Source organism: Pelodiscus sinensis, chromosome 1, assembly GCF_052426305.1.
Source record: "Pelodiscus sinensis isolate ZL-2025 chromosome 1, ASM5242630v1, whole genome shotgun sequence".
NCBI classification, from domain to species: Eukaryota; Metazoa; Chordata; order Testudines; family Trionychidae; genus Pelodiscus; species Pelodiscus sinensis.
The window spans coordinates 93,989,081-94,014,712 of record NC_143052.1 but is presented as its reverse complement, the minus strand read 5'-3'; the positions used below and the strand labels follow the sequence as shown (position 1 = coordinate 94,014,712).

The 25,632-nt window shown below is 52.5% G+C and overlaps 2 protein-coding genes across 4 annotated transcripts in view; both read right to left on the bottom strand.

Moving 5' to 3' along the window:
• Nucleotides 1-1,414: 1,414 nt before the first annotated feature.
• BAIAP2L2 (BAR/IMD domain containing adaptor protein 2 like 2) lies at nt 1,415-23,734 on the bottom strand. Its single transcript, XM_006118942.5, has 14 exons — nt 21,108-23,734; nt 19,720-19,795; nt 19,382-19,468; nt 16,941-17,002; nt 16,264-16,335; nt 13,872-13,988; nt 11,246-11,392; nt 9,134-9,286; nt 8,686-8,827; nt 8,085-8,307; nt 6,785-6,856; nt 6,204-6,387; nt 3,429-3,469; nt 1,415-2,226 (listed from the first exon to the last, which is right to left on the bottom strand). The coding sequence occupies exons 1-14, from the start codon at nt 21,144-21,146 to the stop codon at nt 2,151-2,153; spliced, it is 1,491 nt and encodes a 496-aa protein (XP_006119004.3). The 5' UTR covers nt 21,147-23,734; the 3' UTR covers nt 1,415-2,150.
• A 135-nt stretch (nt 23,735-23,869) lies between these two features.
• Nucleotides 23,870-25,632, bottom strand: part of PLA2G6 (phospholipase A2 group VI) — a 36,742-nt gene continuing 34,979 nt past the window's right edge. For all 3 annotated transcript variants that reach the window (XM_006118944.4, XM_006118943.5, XM_075937073.2), the window contains exon 17: nt 23,870-25,006. In XM_006118944.4, coding sequence (XP_006119006.3) covers nt 24,862-25,006 — 145 coding nt within the window. In that variant the 3' untranslated portion in view covers nt 23,870-24,861. The remainder of the gene's footprint in view (nt 25,007-25,632) is intronic.

Genomic DNA, 25,632 nt, shown 5'->3' with positions numbered 1-25,632 from the left:
TTTTCACGATAAAACCAGGCATCTGTTTTCTACCTGAAATCAGCACTGAGACCAGCAAGACTCATTCCAGGTGTGGCCAGAAGATTTAAGATACACACCCCCGGGTCCCTAGAAGTGAAAGGCCTGAGATTTAATCCACTAAAGCTTCTTAGCTTCCTCCCCCTCCCTCCATCTCTAAATTCCTGCAAGGGGAAGGGGTAACAGAGCAGGAATGGGGGGAACGTGAAGGGCTTTGGGGAGCTGCAGAAGGGGAGTTAATGTCTATTAATAATGCTAATTGGCTAAAGCAGCCACAGCAGGTCTCCCCCGCCCCCGGGAGAGCTTGACACAACAATGCCGTGTTTGTGTGGAGGCCTCGTGAAGCACAGACTGCACGGAAGAAAACGCCCCCCCTCCCCTCTCTTCCCCCCCCCCCCACTACAGTGATCCAGCTGGGGACAGGGAGGCCAGGCACATTCTCATTAAAGCAGGTTTAAAAGGTGACTTTCAGACTCAACACCTGAGCAAGGGGCTGGCGCCACCGATTCCCCCAGAGGAACCAAACTCTGTGCAGGTGTAACGGCGCCGTGAGGGTGGCACCACATTCCAATGTAAAGAGGTGGATGGAGCCTGGCTCCTTCAGATGGAGCTAACCCAACGGTCTGGATGGGGAGCGGGAAGGGAGAGCTCACCCCTCCCCCTGCTCCGTGCCATTCTCTGGGCACCACTCGCTACAGCCTCCAGCCACATCACCCGCCTCAGTGCATGTGACTGGCTTCTCTAGGAACACCCATCACCCTGTATCCAGGAGACACGCACCCCCTGCCACCACCTTCCCACAGCAGGGCAGCACCCTGCATTCAGCTAGGGAAAGGGGACATGGGACTTTGCTGCTCCCTAGTGGCAGGAAATTACAGGCTTGCTGTATGAGGGGAGAGCCAGCCCCGTCAGCCCAAATCTGTAGATGCAGGCTCTGAGGGTGCCTCTAGACAGCACCCTTCTGTGTTGGAATAAGCTACGCAATTCGCACAAATTGCGTAGCTTACTCCGAGTCTAGGTCGAAAGAGTTTAGTTTGAAATGTAGTGCTGTGTAGACAGCGCCAAATTTCAAAATGAAGCACCATTCCGACAAATCCCTTAAGCCTCGTGGAACGAGGGTTACAAGGACACCAGAATAGCGCACCCACTATTTCGGGTAATAGCAGGTGCTTTTAAAGACGCGGCGTTGCTACTTTGGGATACTTCCGATATCCCGAAATAGCAACGCAGTCTCGATGTATCCTGAGACGCTGCCGCAGGCCCCCTCTTGCTGTGTAGGCCTACCCAAGGCTAAGGTTTCCCATGTCTTAGTTTCCCTGGTGGACCCTGCCCCTCACATCCCCCCAAGAAGCAGACAAGATGGACGGTCAGAAGACCTGGGACACACAGGGAGGGTGTGTTTTCCATTTTATTTTAAAAATATATTACTGTTATTATGTACAGAATCAAACACAAGGCTGTGCTACTGGGTTTCCCCTCCCATCCTTTTATCCAGCCCTGGGGTTACCAAGCAAGAAAGTGGAGGAGAGGCAGACATCCTCCCCACAAAGTTCTTTGAAACTCAGTGGCCAGTTGCCCAAGGCCCTGGGGTGAGGAGCTGGAAGGAGAAGACCCCTGCTGTGCAGGTAATCACAACAGGGCTCTGCTGATCCATCATGCAGGTGCCTAACCCCACATATTGGTCAGGATTCTGGTCAGGGGCCAAACCACCTTCAGTGCCTTACAACAAAGAGAGTAGGGGTTAGAGTTATTCTTTTCCCCTGCCAAAATTACTCCATGCAGCGCAGGCGCACAGACCAGGAGAGATGTACCCTCCTTTAGCTCTCAGTGCTTGAATTAGGCAACTTCCTTTCCATGCCACCAGCATCCGTATCCTGGGGATGCCTCCCACTCCGTGGGACCAGCATCACACAGTTTAATCCAAAGAGAATGCCACAGAAAACCAGGGAAGCTCTTTACTGCTGGAGCTCGCCAGACACAGGGAGTAAGACAGAGGGCGTGCCCTGAGAAATTGCACTAGGTTAGTGCCAACCTGAGGTCACAGCAGCCCGGGAATGGGAAAGGACTGTGCATTTCTACCACCTCTGCTTCTGTCAACCCCCCCAGAATCCACTGCTCTCCACGGCCCCCTTTCACCGGATGATGGGTGCCGACCGGTCGTTGGTGATGGTGGGGCGCAGCTTCACTGTGGCAAACGGGTTGGTGCCGCTGGAAGGAGAAAGGAAAGCGGCTTTGGAAAGGTGCAGTACGGAGAATGCTTTGGGGACACGTTCTCATTCAGATGGTGCCCACAGTGTGCAAGTTATCAATGCAGCTAATACATCCTTGGCTCTCCTGGTAAGGCTCATGCCCTCTCCCTGGATGGGACCCTCTTCTCCCCCCTCCTCCAGACTGGGCCACTCCCCAGCACACATCCCCCCCACCTCCTCCTGACAGAGCAACTCCTCCTCTCCCTGCAGGAGACCCTTCCCCCCCACACACCTTTTCCTAACAGAATTTCTCCTCCCTCTCTCTGGGTGGGTCCTTCCTCTTGGTAAAGCCACTTCCATGCACTCTCCCAGGCCAGGAAGCCCTGCTTCCTTCCACACTCTCCTGCCAGAGGGACCCTTCCTCCCTAGCCTTGGCACAGTTCATAAGAGGAGCAGTCGGCCAATGAAGGAGGAGTTGTGGGGGAGGAGCAGCAGCAAAGGTTCAAATAACAGAGCACAGCATGGCACCTCCTCTCCCTCCCTTCCACCCTTTGGCTAGGGCAGCAAGAGCTCCCCCTTCTGTTTCAATCTGCCCTGATCACTGTGCAGCATTTCTGAGTCACCCCCTGCCCTGCCAGCAGCCTGTCCCATCACCCACTAGAGAACTTGCCCCACTTTGTACTCTCAGAAAGAGGAGAGAGAAGAGATGGGGAGACTCTGTCAGATCCTCCCTGTCATCTCCCTGGGGCTGGTATAGCTTGGCCATTAAGACAGATTTGCTGTGCTAGTCCACAATATTTCAGATGTCCCACATGATGTCCCGCTTCCCTTGGGAGACTGACAATCCAGCAGCTCTCACTAGCCTGATTTCCTGTCTCAATTTCTTCCCATTGCTCTTTGTTTACATTCAGATCCTCCCTTACAAACGGGCAACTCCAAGGGATCCAATTCATCATCTCCTCACTCTGGGAGCACTTGCTCCAGTTCCTCCAGGACAGAACAGAGGAGGGTCTGGGGGCCTTGTGAGGGGCTGAGTGGTTTTCCCACCTTTCATTCATTTGATCTATTATTTTACCAGTGAGAGGAGTCAGTGGTCAGGGCAGTAATTGTCAGGATCACCCTTGTTTCCTTTTTTGGAAGACCAGCACCACACTTGCCTCCCCAGTTCTCCAGGCCTTCCCAAGCAATAAGAAAACCACAGTGATCGCAGACTTCACTTACCGGGGGAAGAGTTCTGGCTGCTGCTCCCGCACAGCTGACTTCTGCAAGGAAACAAGACACAGGGGCAAAAGCTGAGAGCAAGCACATTGTGCAGGAGAGAGAGAGGGGCACAAAGAGGGGGGAGGGAAAGAAATACACACACACCCAAACACACAGTGGGCATTTCAAAAACACCTAAACAATGAAAGAGCCCAAGTCCCACTAAAGGGATGACAGACTCCATATCCCATCCTCCAATTCCCATTAATTGGACTTGAGCTTCTAAATAGCTTAGGTGCTTTTTGAGAAAACCCACTAAAGCAGAATTGCAGAGAACAAATATTTCCCTTACTGTGCAGGGGAAAGAGGGGATTTTGTCCCCCCCCCCCCACAGGCTCCCAGGCCCCCCCATCTCTTTCTCAGGGAGGCGGGTATATTTCTGATCATGGGGATTTAGGATCTGCAGAGCACAGCAAAGAGCAAACAAATTGGAACTAGAATTCCCCTGCCAGCATGGCCAGAGATGCCACCTCTGATCATAGGAGGGCCTGGGATACCATCCCCTGCCTCCTGCATGCTTTCTACAGCCTTGTATGGTATATAAATATAGCTTTACGGCAAGATCCCAACATACACGGCCTTAAATTGTGCCTCTGGGCTGCCCTGGATGGATCAACCCTAGGGAGGAGAGAAGAGCTCAGTCGCTACAGCACATTTCATCCCAGTCTCTGCCAAGCCTCAGAAGGGAGCACAAAATAGCACTGGTGATGGCGGGGCTTGTAACACATGCTAGGTACTGGGCTAAGCCTCGCATTCGCTCCACACCATCGGCTGGGGATGGCTTTCACTGACTGCTGAGCTGTGGCTGGGCCAGTGCTGGAAGAGAGCAGCTCCCATTCCTCAATCCCCTGAGTTCTTAAGTTTCCTAGCATAGGGCAGGATTGGAATTAGTCACCAGAGGGGACAGGCTACCCAGGCCCACATGTGGGGTGTGTGCGTGAAAGGTGTGAATGCACCCTCCCTCCCCCCCATGGTTCTCCATGGGGCTGATTCTAGCCAGGCTGGGGAAGGCTGGGGCTTTGTGTTGCCCCAGCCTCCCTTCCTCATGCTCCAGCCAGCCAGGGAAAGGCTGGGGCTGATTCCCTTGGTCCTAGGGGAGGGCAGAGGGAAATCAGCTCCAACCTTCCCCCAGCTGGCCACAGCATGTGGGAGAGAGGCTCAGGCAAGTGCACCACTCTTGCCTTCCCCAGCCTGGCCGGAGCACGCTTACTTGGGGGACCATGAGGAGGTACGTTTGTACTCTTGTGCTCCTCATTTACAAAAAAAGCACCTCCCCACAGAAATTCCTGCATACAGGCCTGTTACCTCTCCCCAGCCCAGTCCCCTGAGCTAGGCAGACTGGGGCCTCACTGCAACCACAGACCCAGGTGAAAAGCTACAAAATTCCATTTCTCAATCCCTTCAAGCATCCAGGTCCCTCCAGCCTGGGACTGGAACCAATGACCTGGAGAGGACAGTCTCCATATCCCATCCCCCAGTCCCCGGTGGCATCCAAACATGCTTCTGCCCTTCACCCTGCCTCCAAATTGGAACTTATGATCTCCAGTGAAAGCCTCTGTGTTCTGTGCCCCACGCCATGGCTTCCCCGTCCTCGACTGTCTTTAGACAAGGCACCCAGAAGAGCCATCCCTAGCCTTGGCAGGACGGCATCTCTGTCAGCTGGTCCCCAGCCCAGCTCCCCGCACTCAGGGTCCTACTGTTAGCAGAAAGAGCTGCTGCCCCGGAGCCACCAGAAATCAGGCTGGGATGTCATGGAGAAGAGGAGTGAACTGAAGGGCCCCTGCTGAGTAATAAAGGGAAGAAGTGAGGGGGGCTCTGCCATGGGATAGGGCACAGAGTGTGTGAGGGATGGATGGACAACAGCTGTGTGGAAGAAGACTTCATTCAGCTGGGAGGTGCAAACAGAGCAGGGGGGAGAATCTTTTTTGGGTTGGGGGCCGCTGACCCACAGAAAAATCAGTTGGGGGCTGCACACAAGTGAGAAGCAAAAAAAACCCAAACTCTCACTGATGTGGCCCCCGACTGAGAAGGAGACAGACACTCCCCACATTCCCCTCGCACACCAGAGCCTAGGGGGGCCCAGGCTAGTAGATCTTGTGTGCTCCAGCCCCATGCTGGGATAGCAAGGGGCTGGAGTGTCAGTGCATGCTCCCCAATGCTGGGGGGGGGAAGCCCTTAGCCTTGGGAGCCAGATCCAGGCAAGCCAGGGGCCGCACCCGGCCCCCTGGCCTTAGGTTCTGAAATAGAGGGATGGGAACATCTGTAAAGCAGCTTGTGCCCAGCAAGGTAGCGGAGATCAGTGAGGGTGGATTCATGGATGGACTGGAGCAGCACTAAAGAGGCGCAGAAGCATGGGTGAGACGGATGAAATCTGTGATGCAGTGAGGTGTGGATGGACACGTCCCTTCCCAGGAAGTGGGGATGGAATGGATGAGGAGCATAGCCTCACACATACGTAGGGATGAAATGAAGCTGGAGAGGTCACCAAGTCCATCTCCTAGGGCAGAGGCAGGACCAACTACACCTAAACCATCCCTGACAGATGTTTGTCCAGCCTGCTCTTAGAAACCTCCAACAACAGAGATTCCACAACCTCCCTTGGTAACCTGTTAACTATCCTCATAATTCGAAAGCAAGTGAAAGCAAAGGGCAGTCTGTTAGTTGAGGGACAACCTTAACCCACAGAGCCTCTCTCACCGCTTTAGCTGAGGTTAGAATATCACTGGGTGCACACACCTTGGAATCCGCAGGAGCAGAAGAGCTAGCCGTGCTACTCCGGCGGCTGCCAGCGCCAAGGGAGGCTGGAGAAGGAGTTGATGGCTGGGGCAGGGCAGCACTGTGTCGGTAATTTCCTGATGACATGACACTGGGGCGATCCAGGAGGCCATCCATGCTATGACTGCTTCGTAATGGGAAGGACCTGAGCAAGAGAGGAACAGAGCGATAAGAAGAAAAGGAATAAGAAAAGGCTAGAATCCAGATCTTAGGAAGACTGCTCTGGGGTCTCTCCATACAACACACATGGTCTGAGACCTCCCCCTCCCAGGACCACTCCAGAGGGAATATGTCTCCTGGAAATCCCTTCCAAGAGGTTTCCATAAGGAATATATATCCCTAGGATTTACCTAGGTAGACTTAAATATTGTGCCCATATTGGGAGAGCCATAATGAGAGAAGCATGTCTCAGTTTTGTCAAGAGAGGCCATGTCCGAGAGCATCAATGGCCATCAGACAAGTTCTTGAGCACATAGCTCACAGGAAACACTGCTTCATACAGGCATGCACACATAAACATGCATGGCAGCTGTTCCCATTACCTGGTGGGTGGTTCCTCTGGGTCTCTTACTTCTCCCAGGGGCTTTACAAAAGCTTCGGGGAACCAGCCGCTCCTAAATCGCCAGAGACAGGGAGGACAATGAGCCTTTGTAGCAACACACTTCTTAGCATTCCATTCCCAGCCATGGAGTCTGGCCAGGCCACTGGGGCAAACACGCCCATTGCACGGAGAGCCATGGGGAGCTCTTTAAAAGGCCACCAATCACCAAGCCCTTTGTCCTGCAGAAAGTCAACACTCCCAGCAACACGTGGACCCCACTAGCACCAGGTCAGGGCCTACATTTAGGGACAACTTAGAGGAAAGAGCACCATTTACTAAGCCACCTGCACTGCCATGCTGCAGCACCTGGGTTTTCCTGGGAGAGCTCCCCCAGGGTATTGGGAACGGGCTCATATTGGACACAGATATGGCTGACTCCAGGAAGTAAAGACAGTTGTGGGGAATCCCGTGGGATTCTCTCCTGGAAACTCCCCTCCTCCAAAGCTAGCACAACTGGGACTAATGGACTTCAAAGAGAAAGGCAGCATCTGGGTAAGAATCCTATGGTGAGCAGCATTCCACAAATTCCAACCCACAACCTGCCTGCCACTGCCAGTGAGCCATGCCACATATTGGATACCAGGTCAGTGATAGGGGGCCGTAGGGGGCCAGGCACTGCACCACAGCAGCTGCTGCTGCCTGCGTAAAAAAACCTCTACAGCTAGACAGACTGGCATTGGGGCTGTCCTTACCTGTGTGCGATATACGCAGATGTGTAGGGCACCTGAAAATTTGGGGCACCCCTGGGTTTTAATGTCCACCCACCTGCCTCTTCCTATTCCCTGTTCTGTGGCTCTGCTTCCTCCAGAGAGGAGCTAGTTAACTTAAAAGTGGAAAAGCCTGCCAGACCTATTAACAGAACATCGAACCTGCGAAAGAGCCATCCAAGTGGTAACAAAGCCATTTAACAGGCATTTGCCATCCCCAGGTATATCCTGTCAGTTTCTGAATTTAATCTACGGTACCTTAATTTAAAATTTGCCTACAAATATTTCATTAGTGTTGCTGAAGATTATCAAGTCACATCTCTAAAAAAATCCTTCCCCCCAGCTGTCATCAGGCACTGGGGCATGGGTTTAATAGTACAATATAGGGCCCCATACATCCTAAGGATGGTCCTGACTGGAGTTGCTTTAAGAAAGAAGGTTGGAGGGGAGGGCAATAACCTTGGGACATGGCATTTCAGAGCTAGCCTGCTGCCTTCTGGCCCGGCGCTGCAGAGACAAGCTGAGCCCACTTACGCGGAGGATCCCTCTAGCTTGCCGTACAGCCAGCCATTCTGTGCCTCTGGAATCAGCACCGTGATGACGTCCTGGATGCTGAACCCTAGCAGGGTGCGGTTGGCGCCGGCAGAGTGGGGCACGATTGCCTGGACTCTCAACGTGCTGCCTCCTCCTCCTGCTTCTCTTCCAGCCCGCTCCCCGAAGGAGCTGGCGCGCGAGAGCTGGCCAGTTGAGAGCGAGCCTGGCAGGGGTAGCCAAGGCGAGAGAGGATTCAGAGGGCTTCTTTCAACCCTAGACTCCCCTCAGAGTATGGCTGGGACAGAGCCACCACTGATGGAGTGAGAAGGCTCCATTCCCCCTTCAGCCCTTCCCCCTGTCACTCATATTATTTCCCTAATGAGGCCCTGATCCTGCCTGTGTGGTTCCCTGTTCATCCACTCATGTGCTTCCCCCTCACCCTCCATGTACCCTGTCCTCTCATCCTGGCATAGAACAGGTGCCTTAGTGCACCCTGGGACAAATGCATTGTGGGTAGTTGAGTCCCTCCAAAATCCAGCCTGTGCCTGCTCACATGAGGTACAACCAGCCCCGCATCACTGCCCCCTCTACCTAGTCTTACCAGCTGATGAAGTCTTCTGCAGGCTGCTCCTGGTTGGCTCTGGCTGAGGAGAGGATCTAAGAAGTTCTGCAGGCTCCTGGCGGAAGGGGCTTGAACTACGTCCAGTCATGGCCGAGCCAAAATCTCGCAGAGGCCTCTGGGGCTGTTGGAAGGAAATTAAAATGAGCATGAGCACCACACACAAGAGGCCCCACAGCAGAAATTCTTCAAGAGAAGCCTGGTCCCTAGAGGATCGTATCCCTCTAAAACCTCAACGTACACATACACACACACACACACACACACACACACACAGCCTCTCTCCCTCCCCGACACCCCATCTTCAGTAGCTAATGCCACCAAGGGAGGACAGCCAAGTGAGGCCCTGGAGATACAGATTAATGGGGTACAGGGGTTATCGCAGGCACCCCATGTTACTGGAGAGATCATTTGTTGGCATTTTCCTCACCTTGTCGAGCTGGCTGGGGGTCAGGCGGCCTGACACGTACCCCTGGCCATGGGAGGTACTGAGCAGGCTCGAGGAGTGGCTGCTGCTTGGATTACGGCTGGCTTCCAACTGCTCCTTCCATTTTGGCACCTTGCTCTGGATGATACCCCAAGCCTGAGGAAAACATAGAGAGGGGAGATCAGGGGGAGAACAGGAGCAGACCAATTATGAGGGAGAAAGAGGGAATTAGAGAGTAGGGACCCAAAAGAAGCTATAATCTGTACCCAAGTACATTGCCCACGCTGCTTCCAGTATGAGGGAGGCCCACCACTCTGTGGGTATGTCTACACTACCCTGCTAGTTCGAACTAGCGGGGGTAATGTAGGCATACGCAGTTGCAAATGAAGCCTGGGATTTGAATTTCCCGGGCTTCATTTGCATGAAGCCGGCCGGCACCATTTTTAAATGCCGGCTAGTTCGGACCCCGTGCCGCGGGGCTACACGTGGCACGGACTAGCTAGTTCGGATTAGGCTTCTAGCTGTAAGGAACTAGCTGTAAGCCTAATCCGAACTAGCTAGTCCGTGCCGCGTGTAGCCGCGCGGCACAGGGTCCAAACTAGCCGGCATTTAAAAATGGCGCCGGCTGGCTTCATGCAAATGAAGCCCGGGAAATTCAAATCCCAGGCTTCATTTGCAACTGCGGATGACGATATTACCCCCGCTAGTTCGAACTAGCAGGGTAGTGTAGACATACCCTGAGAGCCCCTCAATGCCTATTGGCAGAGGGCCGACTGTTCTGGAGCACGAATCAGGCCTGACACACTCAGTAAGCCTAACAGATGGCTGCCACGGTATTTATCAGTGACAAACGCTGTGTGAAGTATCACCTGAAGGCTGGGGACACACTGATCATTAGTAGCACTGTGTGATGAGTGGATGGACAGTGTGTAATGAACTAGGTATGTATGTCAGAGATGTTACGTGTTGGGAGCAGACCTCACGAATGAGTTTGTCCCAGACAAAGGAATGTTGATTTGTCTGTTTGCCTGGGCCTACCATGTCATTGAGCATGGTGATACCACAGACAACAGACTGTTCACTTGCCTCTAAACACCAGTTGTCAGGAGTGTAAGGAAATAGCACAGCATCAGCACACTACAGGACCCTGGTGGGTCATCCTGACTCTTGAGAAAAAAACTTGAACAACAAATAGTCTTGCAGCACCTTAAAGACTAAAAAACATGTAGATAAAACATGTAGATGGTATCATGAGCTTTTGTAGATGTTTTCATGAGCTTTCGTGCGCACAAAAGCTCATGATACCATCTACATGTTTTGTTGGTCTTTAAGGTGCTGCAAGACTATCTGTTGTTGTTTAAGTTTTTCCAGTTACAGACTAACTCGGCCACCCCTCTGAAGCTCTTGAAAAAAAGACAACGAATGAACTTTGGGAAATATAAAGAGAAGCAAAAGGCAGGTCCGTAACAAGGGCGAGGTGAATGAGGCACTTGCCTCGAGCACATAGCTGAGGCGGCGCAGAAAAGACAGCTTCTTTGATCGTGCCTCGCGCCACATCAGCACCCCCGCCCACGCCGAAGATGGTCTTGCCTCAGGTGCCAAATTAGCTAGTTACGACTTGGGCAAAAGGGCACCCTCATCACTTCATGAACAAAGAGGCAGAACTCTCTTATCTTCCAACAGTGGATCCCCATCCATGTGGGTAGGTGATTCAGAAAAGCTGCTTTAGGTAAGAAACTTTTCTTAGACAAGCTTTGTAACTAAGCTTCATTTGAGGAAGTGGGTTGTGCCCACGAAAGTATATTACATGTATATTTTTGTTAGTCTCTAAGGTGCCACAGGACTACTCATTTTTAAAGTTACAGATTAACACTGATACCCCTCAGGCTTTTTAACTAAGCTTTAGTCACTAGAAAATGTGATTAGACTTTTCTTTTATGTAAATTCTGTTCTGCTTCTATGATCTCTGCTTAGCATCACTTCAATCTCTCTTCTTAATTACTAAGCTTCTTCTTGCTTTATTGTAAATCCACCTCAGTGTTGCAGCACCCAAGTGAGGTGGGCCTGGTACTGATGCTGTCCTCCTCCTAAATTCAGGCCACATCCCTTCCTTACCCTGCTGTAGACCTGGAGGAAGGTGCTGGAGAGTAGCTGGTGCTTTTCAGCCAGGAAGCGGTAGCGGCGCTTCTCCTCCAGTTCGGCAGCCCTCTGGCTCTCAGAGACAAATGCTTGCATCTCTGACTGCAAGCGCTTCACTTTCTCCTGGGGGGAAGAGAAAAGAAGGGACTGATGTCAATCCAGCACCCTGAGTCTATACAGAGCAGTATTTGGAAGAAAATACCTGGGGTTCCTCTTAGCTGGCTGGGTCATACACCTTTACAACCCCTTTGCTGTGTTGAAGCAGCACACAGTGTTTCTAGGAGGAGCAGGGATCAGGCCCCTAATCTTATTTTAGTTTTTCCATTGCCTCAGACACTTCAGGCAGGAAGGAGTTCCAAAGAATAACAGTATCCTCTATGAAAAGATATGTCCTATCTGTGTGTCAACTTGCTGCCTTTTTCATCTCATGGAGTGCCGCTTTGTTTTCTAAGGAAGGAAGGGTATGTCTACACTACAGCACTAATTCAAACTAACTTAATTCAAATTAGTTAATTCTAACCTAAAAACTAATTCGAATTAGCATTTTGCTAATTTGAAATAGCATGTCCACATTGAGTAGACCCTGAACCGAAGTTAAGGCTGGCCGGAAGCAGTGCCGGCAGGGCATCAGGTTAGAACTTAGAGCGTGGAGCTGCTGCCTCAGGCTAGCTGAGGTCTGTGCTTAAAGGGACCCAACCCCCACCCCGGACAGACAGTTCTCAGGGTTCCCCACTTGGTTGTCTACCTTGATGAGGGACAGCAAACCAGTCCTGTCTTGGAGTGCCCCGAGTGCCTACACTCGGCACGTCACAGCACTCAGCCATCAGCCCGGCTGCATTTGCTGCAGGCTGCCATCTGGGGGGGTCAATCGGGGAGCAGTCAGGATCCAGGAGGCCCTGCAGGAGAGCTTCCACCCTGAGGAGCCCACAGAGCCACCCCAGTCCTCCACATCGGGGGCTCGTGCCCCATTCCTCCCTCACCTCCTTCCACTTACCCTTCCTTAGCCCCCCTTCCTGATGTAAAAAGTAAAGGACATGTGTTCAAAATTAGAAACTCTCTTTATTTAACAATACTTGGGGGGAGGGGGGGGGGAATTAACCTCTGGGGACACTGGGAAAAGGAGGTGGGAAAGGGGGAAGAGAGAGGGTAGGGGGAAATCTGGGAGGAGGGAGCTGGAAGGGGGAAGCCAGGGGAAGAAGGAGGAGGGGAAGTATAAAACTATGATACGCCATATCTTCAGTATTGTGTACAGATGTGGTCTCCTCACCTCAAAAAAAGATATTTTGGCCTTGGAAAGGGTTCAGAAAAGGGCAACTACAATGCTTAGGGATTTGGAACAGGTCCCATATGAAGAGAGGCTAAAGAGACTGGGATTTTTCAGCTTAGAAAAGAGGAAACTGAGGGGGGATATGACAGAGGTCTATAAAAGGAGAAGTGGTGTGGAGAGGGTGAATAAAGAAAAGTTCTTCATTAGTTCCCATAATAGAAGGACTAGAGGACACCAAATGAAATGAATGGACAGCAGGTTTAAAACTAATAAGCGAAAGTTCTTCTTCACACAGCACATGGTCAACCTGTGGAACTCCTTGCCACAGGAGGCTGTGAAGGCTAGAATTATAACAGAGTTTAAAGAGAAGCTAGATAAATTCATGGAGGTTGGGTCCATGGAGTGCTATTAGCTAGGGAGTAGGAACAGTGTCCCCGGCCTCTGTTTGTGGAAGGCTGGAGATGGATGGCACAAGACAAATCGCTTGGTCATTGTCTTCAGTCCATCTCCTCCGGGGTACCTGGTGTTGGCCGCTGTCGGCAGACAGGCTACTGGGCTAGATGGACCTTTGGTCTGACCCAGTATGGCCGGTCTTATGTTCTAAGCTCAGGGTCGGGGTTCTCACTGGACCAACTTGATTTTCATGCAAACCTGCTCCTGGGTTCGCATGTGGCCTCTGGTAGCCAGGCTGGCAGCTATCCTGCCCTAGACGGCTGCATTCCTGTGCCTAGTGTGGAGATTGTTGTCCACGATCTCTACACTAGACCAAGCGGGCGCCCTTCTCTTCCAGCCCCGGGCAGGCTCCTGGGAGCCGCCAGCCTGGTCCTGGGAAGAGGCAGAGGGCTGGGTGGCAGCGGGTGGCTGGCTCATGCCGTGCCAGGTGCAGGGTCTGCTGGCACAAGCAGTGTAGCCAGACCGTGCCCCTTTAAGGGTTCCGGGGCCGAGAGGGGGGCAGAAAAGTTTCCTTGGTTTGGCCCAGAGTGACCACCAGGGCAAGCTGGGGAGAGCTAGCCTCCCACTAGTTCGAATTAAGTGGCTACAATGCCCTTAATTCGAACTACTGAATTCGAACTAGGCGTTAGTCCTCGTAGAATGAGGTTTACCTAGTTCGAATTAAATTCGAAGTAGCGGTTTGTATGTATAGACGCTATGAAAGTTAATTCGAACTAACGGTTGTTAGTTCGAATTAACTTTATAGTGTACATATACCCGGAGAGACTTAGAAATCATCTTGGGCTCTGGAGGTATCATCAACATCATCTTGTGATGACCACTCGCCTCATTCCAGAATCCCCTGCAACTCAGCACTATCCTTGCTTCCCCTTCATTTCCCACCTTCATTTCCCAGGCATTCTTGTCTCGAGTCCTCTCCATCCTCCACAGCTCCGACATGCACTTCTCCAGGTTGGCAGCCCTGTGCCGGTACTCCAGTTCGTACTGCTGACGGCTGTTCTGCCAGGAGCACAGAAGGAGAACAGAGACGATGAGGAACATTTTCTAAAGCACAGAGGGGACTTAGGAGCCTAAATCTCATTGAAAGTCAATGGGCCTTAATCCCTTTTGAAAATGGGACTTAAGAGCCCAATGAATGGAGGACGTGATCAGATAGGCAGAAGGAAAGTCCTTAGTCTCTCCGGGTATGTCTACACTACAGCGCTAATTCGAACTAACTTAGTTCGAATTAGTTAATTCGAACTAAGCTAATTCGAACTAACGGATCCAGACTAAAAAACTAGTTCAAATTAGCGTTTTGCTAATTCGAACTAGCATGTCCACATTAAGTGGACCCTGAACCGGGGTTAAGGCTGGCCGGAAGCAGTGCTGGCAGGGCATCAGAGGAGGACTTAGAGCATGGAGCTGCTGTCTCAGGCTAGCCGAGGGCTGTGCTTAAAGGGTCCCGACCCCCACCCCGGACAGACAGTTCTCAGGGGTGCCCCGCTTGCAAAGCAGTCCTGGCTTGGAGTGCCCTGAGTGCCCACACTGGGCACATCACAGCACTCGGCCATCAGACCGGCTGCACTTGCCGCAGGCTGCCATCTGGGGAGAGGGGGCAATTGGGGGGCTGCAGGAGAGCTTCCACCCCCAGAAGCCCGCAGAGCCAGCCCAGTCCTCCCCATCGGGGGCTCGTACCCCATTCCTCCCTCACCTCCTTCCACTTACCCTTCCCTAGCCCCCCTTCCTGATGTACAAAATAAAGAAAACGTGTGGTCAAAAATAGAATCTCTCTTTATTGAACAAAACTCGGGGAGACTGGGAAAAGGAGGTGGGAGAGGGGAAGAGAGAGGGTGGGAGAAGGGAAGGCAACTAAAATGATCAGAGGTTTGGAACAGGTCCCATATGAAGAGAGGCTAAAGAGACTGGGACTTTTCAGTTTAGAAAAGAGGACACTGAGGGGAGATCGGATAGAGGTCTCTAAAAGCATGAGTGGGGTGGAGAGGGTGCATCAAGAAAAGTTCTTCATTAGTTCCCATAATAGAAGGACTAGAGGACACCAAAGGAAAGGAATGGGTAGCAGGATTCAAACTAGTAACAGAAAGTTGTTCTTCACAAAGCAAAGAGTCAACCTGTGGAACTCCTTGCTGCAGGAGGCTGTGAAGGCTACAACTAGAACAGAGTTTAAAGAGAAGTGAGATAAAGTGATGGAGGTTGGGTCCATAGAGTGGTATTAGCCAGGGGGTAGGAGTGGTGTCCCTGCCCAAAGTTTGTGGAAGGCTGGAGAGGGATGGCACGAGACAAATGGCTTGGTCACTGTCTTCGGTCCATCCCCTCCAGGGTCCCTAGGGTTGGCCGCTGTCGGCAGACAGGCTACTGGGCTAGATGGACCTTTGGTCTGACCCAGGACGGCCATTGTAAGCTCAGGGCTCAGAGTCGGGGGTCTCAGTGGACCACCTTGATTTTCATGCAAACCTGCTCCTGGGTGGCCAGGCTGGCAGCTCTCCTGCCCTAGACGGCCACTTTCCTGTGCCTAGTGCGGAGGTCGTGGACAAGGTCCACGATGTCCGCACTAGACCAGGCGGGTGCCCGCCTCTTGCGGTCCTGGGCAAGCTCCCGGGAGCCGCCAGCCTGGTCCCGGGAAGAGGGGAAGGGCTGGGGGGCATCGGGTGGCTGGCTCTAGCCGTGCCAGGTGCAGGGTCTGCTGGCTGGGTGCTGGCAGGCTTGCACCTGGCACGGGCACCGTAGCCAGCCCGTGCCCCTTTAAGAGGTTCAGGGCCGGGAGGGGGGCAATAGAGTTTCCCTGGTGTTGGCCAGAGTGGCCACCAGGGAAAGCTGGGGAGGGCTAGCCTCCCACTAGTTCAAATTAAGGGGCTACACACCCCTTAATTCAAACTAATAAGTTCGAACTAGACTTAGTCCTCGTACAATGTGCTTTCCCTAGTTTGAACTAAGCGCTCCGCTAGTTCGAATTAAGTTCGAACTAGCGGAGCGCTAGTGTAGCGCCTATCAAAGTTAATTCGAACTAACGTCCGTTAGTTCGAATTAACTTTGTAGTGTAGACATACCCTCCTTCTCCAGTGGGTATGAGAAGCTCTCCAGCCTCTGCCCCAGGGACAGCCTGGAATATCCTCAGAAACGCCTCAGGGATGAAACAATGATCTAAATAGGTGAGGGGCTGAAAGTCTGAGCTGCTCTAAGGGGCTCAAGAGAGGGAGGGGCACAGTGACGGTGTGGGGAGTGAGGTCCAGCACCCTTCTTAGGGATGGGAGAGACAGGGAAGGGCTGGGCTCACATTGATGAACTTCATGTCCAGTGTGGTGTTTTTCTCCATGTGCTGCAGCAGGTCTCCATGGAAGGTCTGAGCCTAGACGAGGCAGAGAAGTCGTTAGAAACTGCACCTCAGTTCCATTGCGCTGTTCTAACCAAACACTTTTCAGAGCAGCAGGTGTTACAGGGTATCGCTGGCAGCTTGGGAGGGGGGGTGTCACGAAACAGGAGAGTACCAGCCCCCCCGCCTCCTGATGAACATGCTTGGCCAGCTGACTGCAGTCAGAGCTAACACCATCTTTCCTCCCACCCTTTGTCTTGTCTAGCCAGACTGAAAGCTCTTTGGGGAGCAGACTGTCTCACAATGCCAGATGGGCCCTCTAGACACTGCTGTGATATCAGTAGCAACCGCACAGCCGGGAAAGAGTTAACATCCACGTTTTCCACTAGTCCTCCCCCTCCCAATCCCCATCCCCAGCAGCACTACTGGGGGCAGGGGATGGAAATATTGGCACCTCAGAACTGAATGCTGCTTAGATCACACACCCCGTCCCCAGTTCTGCCCACCACAAACTGGGAGCAACCCACCCCAAATTCTTGGTATGGAAACACCAGATGGCTTCCGGCTCCCCCAGCTCCATAAAACACAGGCGCTTTGGGCCCAGCATACAGCTGTGGGCCACTCCCAGTAGAGAAACTCACCACTGCTTCCAGGTCAACGTTCATGTGCCTGTGGGTGTCAGACATCTGTATCAAAATCTGACCTTCAAGAAAAGAGATCAAAGTATCACAGTCAGATCTTCCTCCCATGTGTGCAGCATTCTCTCCCAGGGTGTTAGAACAAAGGGGCCATTAGCACTAATCACGAAAGTGGGGGTAGTGTTATCTTAGTGCAAAGGTCCAACTACTTTTGCTGTGTGTTCGCTGTCTGCTGGGGCGGGGTCTAATGCATGAGGAAAGAGTTCCGGCCAATCCGTTTCATTCTACTACTCAGGTAACAGCTGCTCATTCCTTTTCTATAGTTTCACAGATTATGCATGTTATAATAAACCACACTTGAGCGCTAATGGCTTAGCGCTCTACAGGAAACCACACTTGAGGGAAAATGCAGGACAATGTAGCACTTTAAAGACTAACAAGATGGTTTATTAGATGATGAGCTTTCGTGGGCCAGACCCACTTCCTCGCTAATGGAATTAGCAAGGGGTTGAAAGGCTGTTCCCCATCGCAAGCCATAGTGAACTTCACAGCAAGCCACATCCACATTCTACTCCAGGGACTCTGGATTCTGCGTGGCACGGCAGCAGCAGGCTGAAAATTTGGGTTCAGCTTCATATGTTAAATAGCCCATGTGTAAAGAATCCAAACTGAAATACGCCAGCACACGTAGTCTTGTCCGCCCTGCCTGGCTTATACGGATATTTAGTTTAGATGGTGCCCATGTATTTGGTCTGAGATGTTGCACAGCTTTTGATATGCGTAAGTTGCAATGAAGGTAGTTACGCTGATGGGGTTTTGAGTAAGACGTGACAGGGAATCTGGGGAAGTCATGGGAGGCAGTTGGGGATTGTGAGATCAGCATTGTAATCCACACACCTTCTAGTGAGACCACTACCCAGAGAGAATAATAAGTCTGCTCTACAGCCTTAGTTGACAGCTGGGTTGGGGTAAGGGGTGGAGTACAGGATGGTATACAGGCTCTGGGCTGGAGGTGGGGATGAATTTGGGGTTCAAGAGGGAATGCCGGGCTGGGGCAGAGGGGTAAGGGCACCCGCTGGGGTGTGGGCTCTGGGGTGGGGCCAGAGGTGAAGGGTTTGGGATGCAGAAGGGGTTCTGGGCTGGGGAGTAGGGCTGAAGGGTATGGATTGTGGAAGGACGCTCTGGGCAGAGGCAGGGATTTGGGGTATGAGAAGGGATACAGGCTCTGGGCTGGGGTTATGGGCTCCAGGGTGGGACAGGGGATGAGGAGTTTGGGGTTCAGCAGGAGACTCCAGATTGGGGTAGGGTACAGAGTTGGGGCAAGGTGCAGGCTCTGGAAGGGAGTTTGAACATGGGAGGGGGCTCAGGCACAGGTGTGGGTTCTGGGTGACGCTCACCTCAGATAGCTCCCGGGAAGTGGCAACACGTCCCTCCAGTTCTTAGGCGGAGGCCCAGCCAGGCAGTTCTATAGCGTGTGCGCTGTCTCCACCCCCAGACACCACCCTCACAGCTTCCACTGCCCACTCTTCCTGGCCAACGGGAGCTGTGGAGCTGGTGCGTGTGATGGGGTCAAAGCTCGGGGCCCTCCTGGCTGTCCCTCCACCTCGGAGCAGAGAGACATGTTGCCACTTGCGGGAGCTGCACAGAGCCAGGTAGGGAGCCTGCCTGCCTCACCAGCTAGACTTCTAATAGCCCAATCAGCACTGCTGACCGGAGCCTCCAGGGTCCCGTTCGGACACCTGACAAGCCTAATAGAGGCTGGGATTGCTGCACAGTCCAGGCGTAGTGCATATAGGCATGGGTGGCTGGTGAAGGCATGGCTGGGGGAAGCAAGCCCCCAGCCCTGCCCCTTCCCCACCCTCACAGGGCAGCATGCCGTACACAAGCTCCCCCTCCCAACCATGGGGAGAGGAAGGAAGGAGGCGGGCACTTGTCCTAGTCTCCCCAGTCCCGAAGGAGGGTGCAGTGCACTGCACAACCCAGCCTCTCGAGCCCCAGAGCACCAGGGGAGGAAAAAGGGGGCGCCACATGGCCTCTCCAGTCCCAGGGAGGGAGGAGGGCAGAGGGCACACGGCATGACCCCAGCCTTCCCACCCTGGAGGAAATCAGGGGGCGCGTGCTGCGCGGCATGGCTCCAGCCTCCCCAGCCATGGAGAAGGGCACGCCACGTGGCCTGGCCCAGCCCTGCCTCTCCTGCCCTGGAGCACACCCTACTGCAGGCATTCTGGGGGCACACGGTGGGCGGGGCTACGCCTGGTGGTTTGGGAAGGCAATGCCTACCCCTGCCTTACATACCAGACACCCATGCATGGAGGGGTTAGTGACGGGCATTGCCATGCTGGAGACTCTGGTTCCTTTCTGAGCACAGTCCCTCATGCTGCTCGGTGCGATGGGAGCACGGGGGGCATTTAAAACCAAACTAGGGTCAGTAGAAGAAACCTTACCCAGAATTTGTGAGGTGGAGCTCTGCAGGGCTTGTTCCCCAATCTTCTGTATCGCCTTAAAATAGATGTCAGCTGCCTCAGACAGTGCTGTGGAAATACAAGGAGAGAGAGCAGCTGGATTAAAGCTTCCCCAAATTACCCTGCTCCATCCTCATCCCCTTTTTCTTCAACTTGCCCCTTCTTTGCCACTTCCCGGCCTCACCATCTCTTCTCCTGCCTTCCCACAACCTCAGAACAGCCCCAGCCCAGACTGATCCCCCCCACCCCACTTGCCAGCGCACACAGTCCCAGCTTTTGTCCCCCCACTACAGTCGGGTGGGAGAAGAGGCTGCACTCACCGTGGAAAGCACGTATGTAGTTGTTGCCCAGGTAGACCAGGTTCTCCAGGGCAGGGTTGAAGTGCTCCAGGATGCTCTGTTATCCATGCATGTTGGAGAGAGGGGTGAAAGAACACAACAGGTTAATGCTCTCCACCGGGCCCCAAGGCCTGGAATGAAACAGGCCCGTGCCCTGTGCCGTCTGTATGTGATTTGTCTGACAGAGCTGTGGCCTATCCATCACCCCGCTGGCTGGTGTCAGGGCTCAGGCACCCTTCACATTGCGGGGGCACAGCCCTTGCATTTTCTCTTCCAGCTGAGAGCAAACCGTGGGGTTGGGTGATCGGGAGAGCATGGCATGCTTCCCTCTGAACGCCCCAAGGGCTACTATCCTCACCCGGAATCTAGTGAGTTTCTTTCTGCCCTCCGGGGTGGGCATCACTTCTTGGCAACCATATCATGAGCATCAGGGCTCCATCGCTTGATAAGAGTCGAGGCATGCGGCAGTTTTAACCCAGCCTCATAGGTCTACTTACCCTATTAACTGAAGGTGCACAGCACCCCTTATTGCACCCCATGCTGGGGCAGCAGTGTGCAAATTCAGGTGTGGGATCTAAGTGCTGCACAAAATTAAGGAGAAGAGCCTATCACACAGAGGAAGTGCCCTCACTTGCACACTCCAGCCTAACTGAGCATGGGCGTGTCCAGGATTTCTTTAGCAAGAGCTCCGATCCTGGCAGCGTCTTTACCAAAAAGTGCATTGTATCGTTTGATCTGGACCTCAGAGACCAGTGAAATCGGTCTGGTCACTCGGGCAAGGAGCTGCCCATACACTAATCTACCCTCCACTCGCCATTAGAAACATTAGTGTCTGGGCACGTCTGACTCGACAGAGCGAATATTCCACAGTCCTGTGGATCCTGACTGTCCAGAAAGGATTCCTAAGATCAGCCAAAATGCTATTCAGTTTCAGTTTGTAACTTTCCTGCTTTACCCTCTTGCATCACTCCAATCTCCCCCCCCCTCCCCCCCTTCCAAAGATGAGCCTCTCTAGCTCTCCCATGGCAGGGATTCACTGAGAAAAGTGCTGTGCCTTAATACAGCAGCATACCTAGAAGGGGTTAACCCCAGCGCTGCTGGGTTCTGGTATGAACTACACCACACATCCCTTCGGCCATCTGTCTGCTCTCACACCAGATTCACAGAGCCAGAACTACATCAGATCTGGCCCACAGATTTTTCAAAGCACATTAAATCAATCAATCAATCTTAATTTAATCCCCCCATAGAATACTTCATTTCTCTTGTGCTTTTAAATCCTTTATGAAAGACGCCCCCAACCCATGAGAATCTCAACCAATTGAGAACAGCCCTTTCACTCCACAGCCTGTCTGGCAGCCACAGCTCACCTTGTAGATGGAGATTGTGGATCTGTAGGACTGCTCCATCTCGTCAGCCTTTAGCAGAGAGGCAAGGAGCTCTCAAAGACTGAGAAGTTGGTGGGGAGAAGACAAGTTGTCCTCAAACTCTCCTGAGACTCCAATTCCAAGGACCTAGATGGGTTGAGACTCTCTCTGCCTAGCACAGCAGGGCACCAGGAAGAAACATGTCCAGTGAGAAGGGATGAGAACACCACAAGGAGGTTTGGTTTAATAATTCACCAGTCAGGATGTTAGAACTTGATCCTTGAATGTAACCAGACACCTAGGAGAGAGGAATCCTATGACAGCCATGAGGGTCATGTGACCATCACTTTGAATTATTTATTGCAGGTTTCAGCATACAGCTCACCCCTCTGTACCATCATGTGCTGGTCAAGCCATCTGGATTGTGCCTCACCACAGAGGCACATTGGTGCTACTGGGAAAAGGTTCATTGTCCTGCCTCAGATCTTACAAACTCACTAAGACAGGACATCCCATGTGCTTTATGACAATATGAAATAACTGGAATATGCTTTATACAAGATAGTTCATGTGACATCTCATTGGAAAGGTTATAATCTGCTGAATGTGTTTATCCTACTTGTATGCATGCATCATTGCTGTGTTAGGAATTAGAAATATGAAATATGAACCTGTTTTGTTACTAATGTAGTGATGCTGAGGGCTCTGGCCCTTAATGGCCCAATACTCAGGACAATGATCTGCGAAAAGACTGTTTTTTCCTATGAGCCTGGGAGGAGGGGTTATGGTGGATCCTACAAAGACGTGGCCATATCACCTGATGCTGGGACCCATTTTGGACTCTGTATTTTTTCAATGAAAGTGAGAAAAAGTTTAAACGGAACACAAAGGATTCCTGCCTTATGCAAAACCTGTTTAAGGATGGGGAGTGAGGTAATTCTGGTAGTCAGTTCTCCTTAGCTACCCTACCCAAGATGACTGCTGGAAACATCTAAGGGTTTATCTACACTGCCACTTTGCTGCACTGTGACTCCTCATTTACGGGTGTGAAAAACATCCCCCCCCCCCCAAGTACATCAAGTTACAGCGCTGTAAAGCAGCATGGGTGTAAGCAGGTTTCTGGCAGTGTTAGCTAGCCCAGGGCAGGGCCTATGCCCTATGCAGCCCAGCACCAGCACCTCCACCACATGGGGGGAGGAGCAACCAGCTGCTCTGTAGTGGGTGCTACGGGGGGGCAGAAGCTGTGGAGGACAAGGGGTCAGCAATTCTCCTAGACCAGATGCCCATTTGCTGCAGTGCTGTCCAGTGCATCCGGTCAGAGAGTTGGCAACCTTGGAGCAGAGCAGAGAGGAAGGCTCACCTGCAGCCTCAGAGCAGAAGTCCGGGATGGCAATGGGCGATGCGAGGGCAGACCAGAGGAGCAGAGGCCAGCTGCGCTGTTGGCTGGAGAGAAGGGGTGCTTTGAAGAGGAAAACAATGCTGCTTTCCAGCCATTAGCTGCCTCCTGCTACTCTGGAGTCCTCTGGCCCATGCTCATGCTGTTCACTGCCATGTGGTGAGCAGGTTCTGGGTGCAGAGCCCACAAGAGGGGGTGGGCAGACAGTGGATGGGGCTGGAACTAGCGCTGAGACCTGGGAGATGGGGGGGGAAGGGCTGTCTCCTGGAGCCAGCATTGAGTGAGGGTGGCAGGGAATGGGGCTCTGGAGCGGATGCTGCCCATGGCTGCTTAACATCCTGTTCCTAGGCATACACAGCATAGGGAACCACTAAATTTGGGGCACTACCAGTAGGTACCCCAAATTCAGTGGTGGCCTATGCAGCTGCTTATGCCTAAGGATGGACCTGAACTAGTCCCCTCATGGAGGTGATTTACCTAGAGTGCTGGGAGAGCTCTCGCCCAGCACTGGTGCCATGTCCACCCTGCCACATTATGGAGGACCTGGGATTTCCATGGGTATCCAGTGATAAGGGGCTGGACACCACAGGGGGACACTTTGAAGGCTCAGAGGCTGGGGTGCATTTCATAGTCAACCTGCAGGGCAAAGGCAGAACCCGGACAGCCCAGAGAAGAGTGCATGGGTGTATAACAGGCTGGTTGTATTAGGGAGCTAACACCCGGCTGGCACAAACAAGATGCTCTCATACTAGAGGCTGCCGACAACAAGGTGGCCCACAGCCCTACATATTCCAAGAACAGTCACAACCACATCCCTTTCCAACTCGAGGAAAAGAGAATTTGTGGAGCTTGCCCCACCAAACCCAACAAGCAGGCTTCCTTTAATGCCATCATGCATGCAGCCTGATGCGGCTGGTATCTCTACTCCAGGACACCTACAGCTCTGCACAACGCACATCAAATAGACCCAGGCCGAACACGGCTTTCACCCAGGTGCAGAAAGCTTCTCTCTTACCAGATGCTGACAACAATCTTTGGGACGAGATGCAGAACTAAACACCCTGATGCCTCATGATCATTAGATTCCAACACACTTTGGTGTATCCTCTATTCTTGTGATCCAATTCCTGGACAGTTGGAGATGATCTGACAAACTGTGAACTCCTACCAGTTCCTACCAGTTATTAAATTCATCTCTTATAAAAAACTAAACCAAATTCAGAAACAGTGAGTGCCCTTTAAAAGGGAATTCCAGTGTGCAACAAAGGAGGAAGAGCTGGGGTAGGGGGGAAGCAATAAAATAGCAGAAATCCAGCTATTATCAGGGGTCAGATTCCTCAGGGGAGAAATGATCACAGCAAATACAGCATTTAAATCACAGTTATCTTTTTATTAAGTGTTATCAGCCAATAAATCTTTGTTCCATGGCTGAAGCAAGAATATTGTTCCGCATCATGTGACCCCTGGAAGGGAAGGGGGAGGGGCAGTTTCCACAGCACACGACTGAGGACTATCAGCTCAGGCCAGGCAACTAGAAACATTCATGGAAAAACCCCAAAGGCTCATCATCTTCCTCTCCCTCTCCCAGACCTACTCACACTACCCAGCAGCTTATGGGCACTAGGGAACTAGGTGGGACACTGGCAGAAGAGATAGGACTGAAGTTGGGGAGGGGGCAATGAAGCCACAGAAAGGGAAAGGGTAGCAGTAGCAGCCACAGGCTATAATAGATCAAGGGAAAATATCACACCTCCCCCATCCCTAGGCTAATAATGGATCACAATACTTTTGATCTAAAACTATTGCAGGGACTTTACTCTCTTGCCCCTTTCTCCACCCAGACCACATGGGGTAGCAATTCCAGTTCTCTTCACAACACACACACACACACGCGCGCAAAGTGGGTAAACTAGTCCTCAAAAGTCTGTCTTTGTCCTACTTTCAGTGTGTTCAGTGGGAAGGGCCAGCGCCACAGATATTCTAGGGGGAGATGTGTTCTCAAGGTTACCATACAGGAGGTCTACTGAGGCACTGGGAAGCAGTGTGAGGTCTGCCCTTGCTCTGTCAGATTCACAGATTTAGGGAACATGCCCATACAGGGCAGGAGGGGGGTAACCCAGAGACTGCACTCGGAGGTCCAGGGACTCAGGGCTCCATTTCAGTTGTAAATTCCTATTGCCACTGCATGTGTGCATGGAGGAGGAGGGGAGCTGCTTCTCATTTAATATCTCTGAGTCCTTAATTCTTCCCACCAATGTCTTGGTCTGAGGGCAAGGACAAGCCCTGGTCCAGGCCTTTTACAAAGGCTGCTGTCCCTTGCCCACTTCCTAAGTCTCTGGTGCTTTTGAGTCTTCCAGAGAGTCACTGGGTGAGGAGCTCCTGCACCAGCTGCTTGAACTGCTCCTGCTGTTGGTAGATGTAGAGCTGAGTATCCCAGAGTGCGTTCACTAGGATCGTGTCTTTCACCTCATCCAGCATCACGTCGGAGTGCAGCTGTGGGCTGAGCCTGTGGAGATGGAGATGTCACCCGGTGGGACTGGGGAAGACACGAGGACTAAGGGTATTAAGTATCGGGTAATCGACTAATCAAATAGTTGACACATTTTTGTTGTTGCTACACTTCAGAGGCGAAAGCGCTGAAGCCTGGAGTCAGCTGGGGACTCCCCCGCTGACCCCAGGCTCCATGGGGCGCTGCCACTTTGAAATGCCACAAGGAGCCCGACGCTGGGCTCCCCGCGGCATTTCAAAGCAGCAGCACCACTTGGAGCCCGGGGTCAGCAGTGGAGTCCCCAGCTGATCCCAAGCTCCAAGTGGCGCTGCTGCTTTGAAAGGCTGCAGGAAGCCTGATGCTGGGCTCCCCATGGCATTCAAAGCAGCAGTGCCGCAGAGGCAGCAAGGAGGAGAGGGGGGGAGGAAAAGCGACTAGTTGACTATCCTGTCGACTATCCGAAAAGCATTACAGCAACACAAGAGACAGGCAGCGATGGGAATACTGGCATTAAATGCAGCACTGTACAGTGCCTGGAGATGGGGACACATGCCATGCTCAAGTCTTGAGAGGGGTAAGAACGATGGGAAGGAAGAGCCAAATAGATGGCTTTGCACAGAAAGAGAGGGGAAGGGCACAAGAGC

Excerpts from the sequence above, each read along its gene's own strand:
- BAIAP2L2 (XM_006118942.5), bottom strand. The coding sequence starts at position 21,146 with ATGGAGCAGTCCTACAGATCCACAATCTCCATCTACAAG. Across the intron at positions 6,388-6,784 it reads CCAGAGGAACCACCCACCAG|GTCCTTCCCATTACGAAGCA; the intron begins GTAATGGGAACA and ends TCTCTTGCTCAG. Across the intron at positions 3,470-6,203 it reads CTGCTCCTGCGGATTCCAAG|AAGTCAGCTGTGCGGGAGCA; the intron begins GTGTGTGCACCC and ends GTTTCCTTGCAG.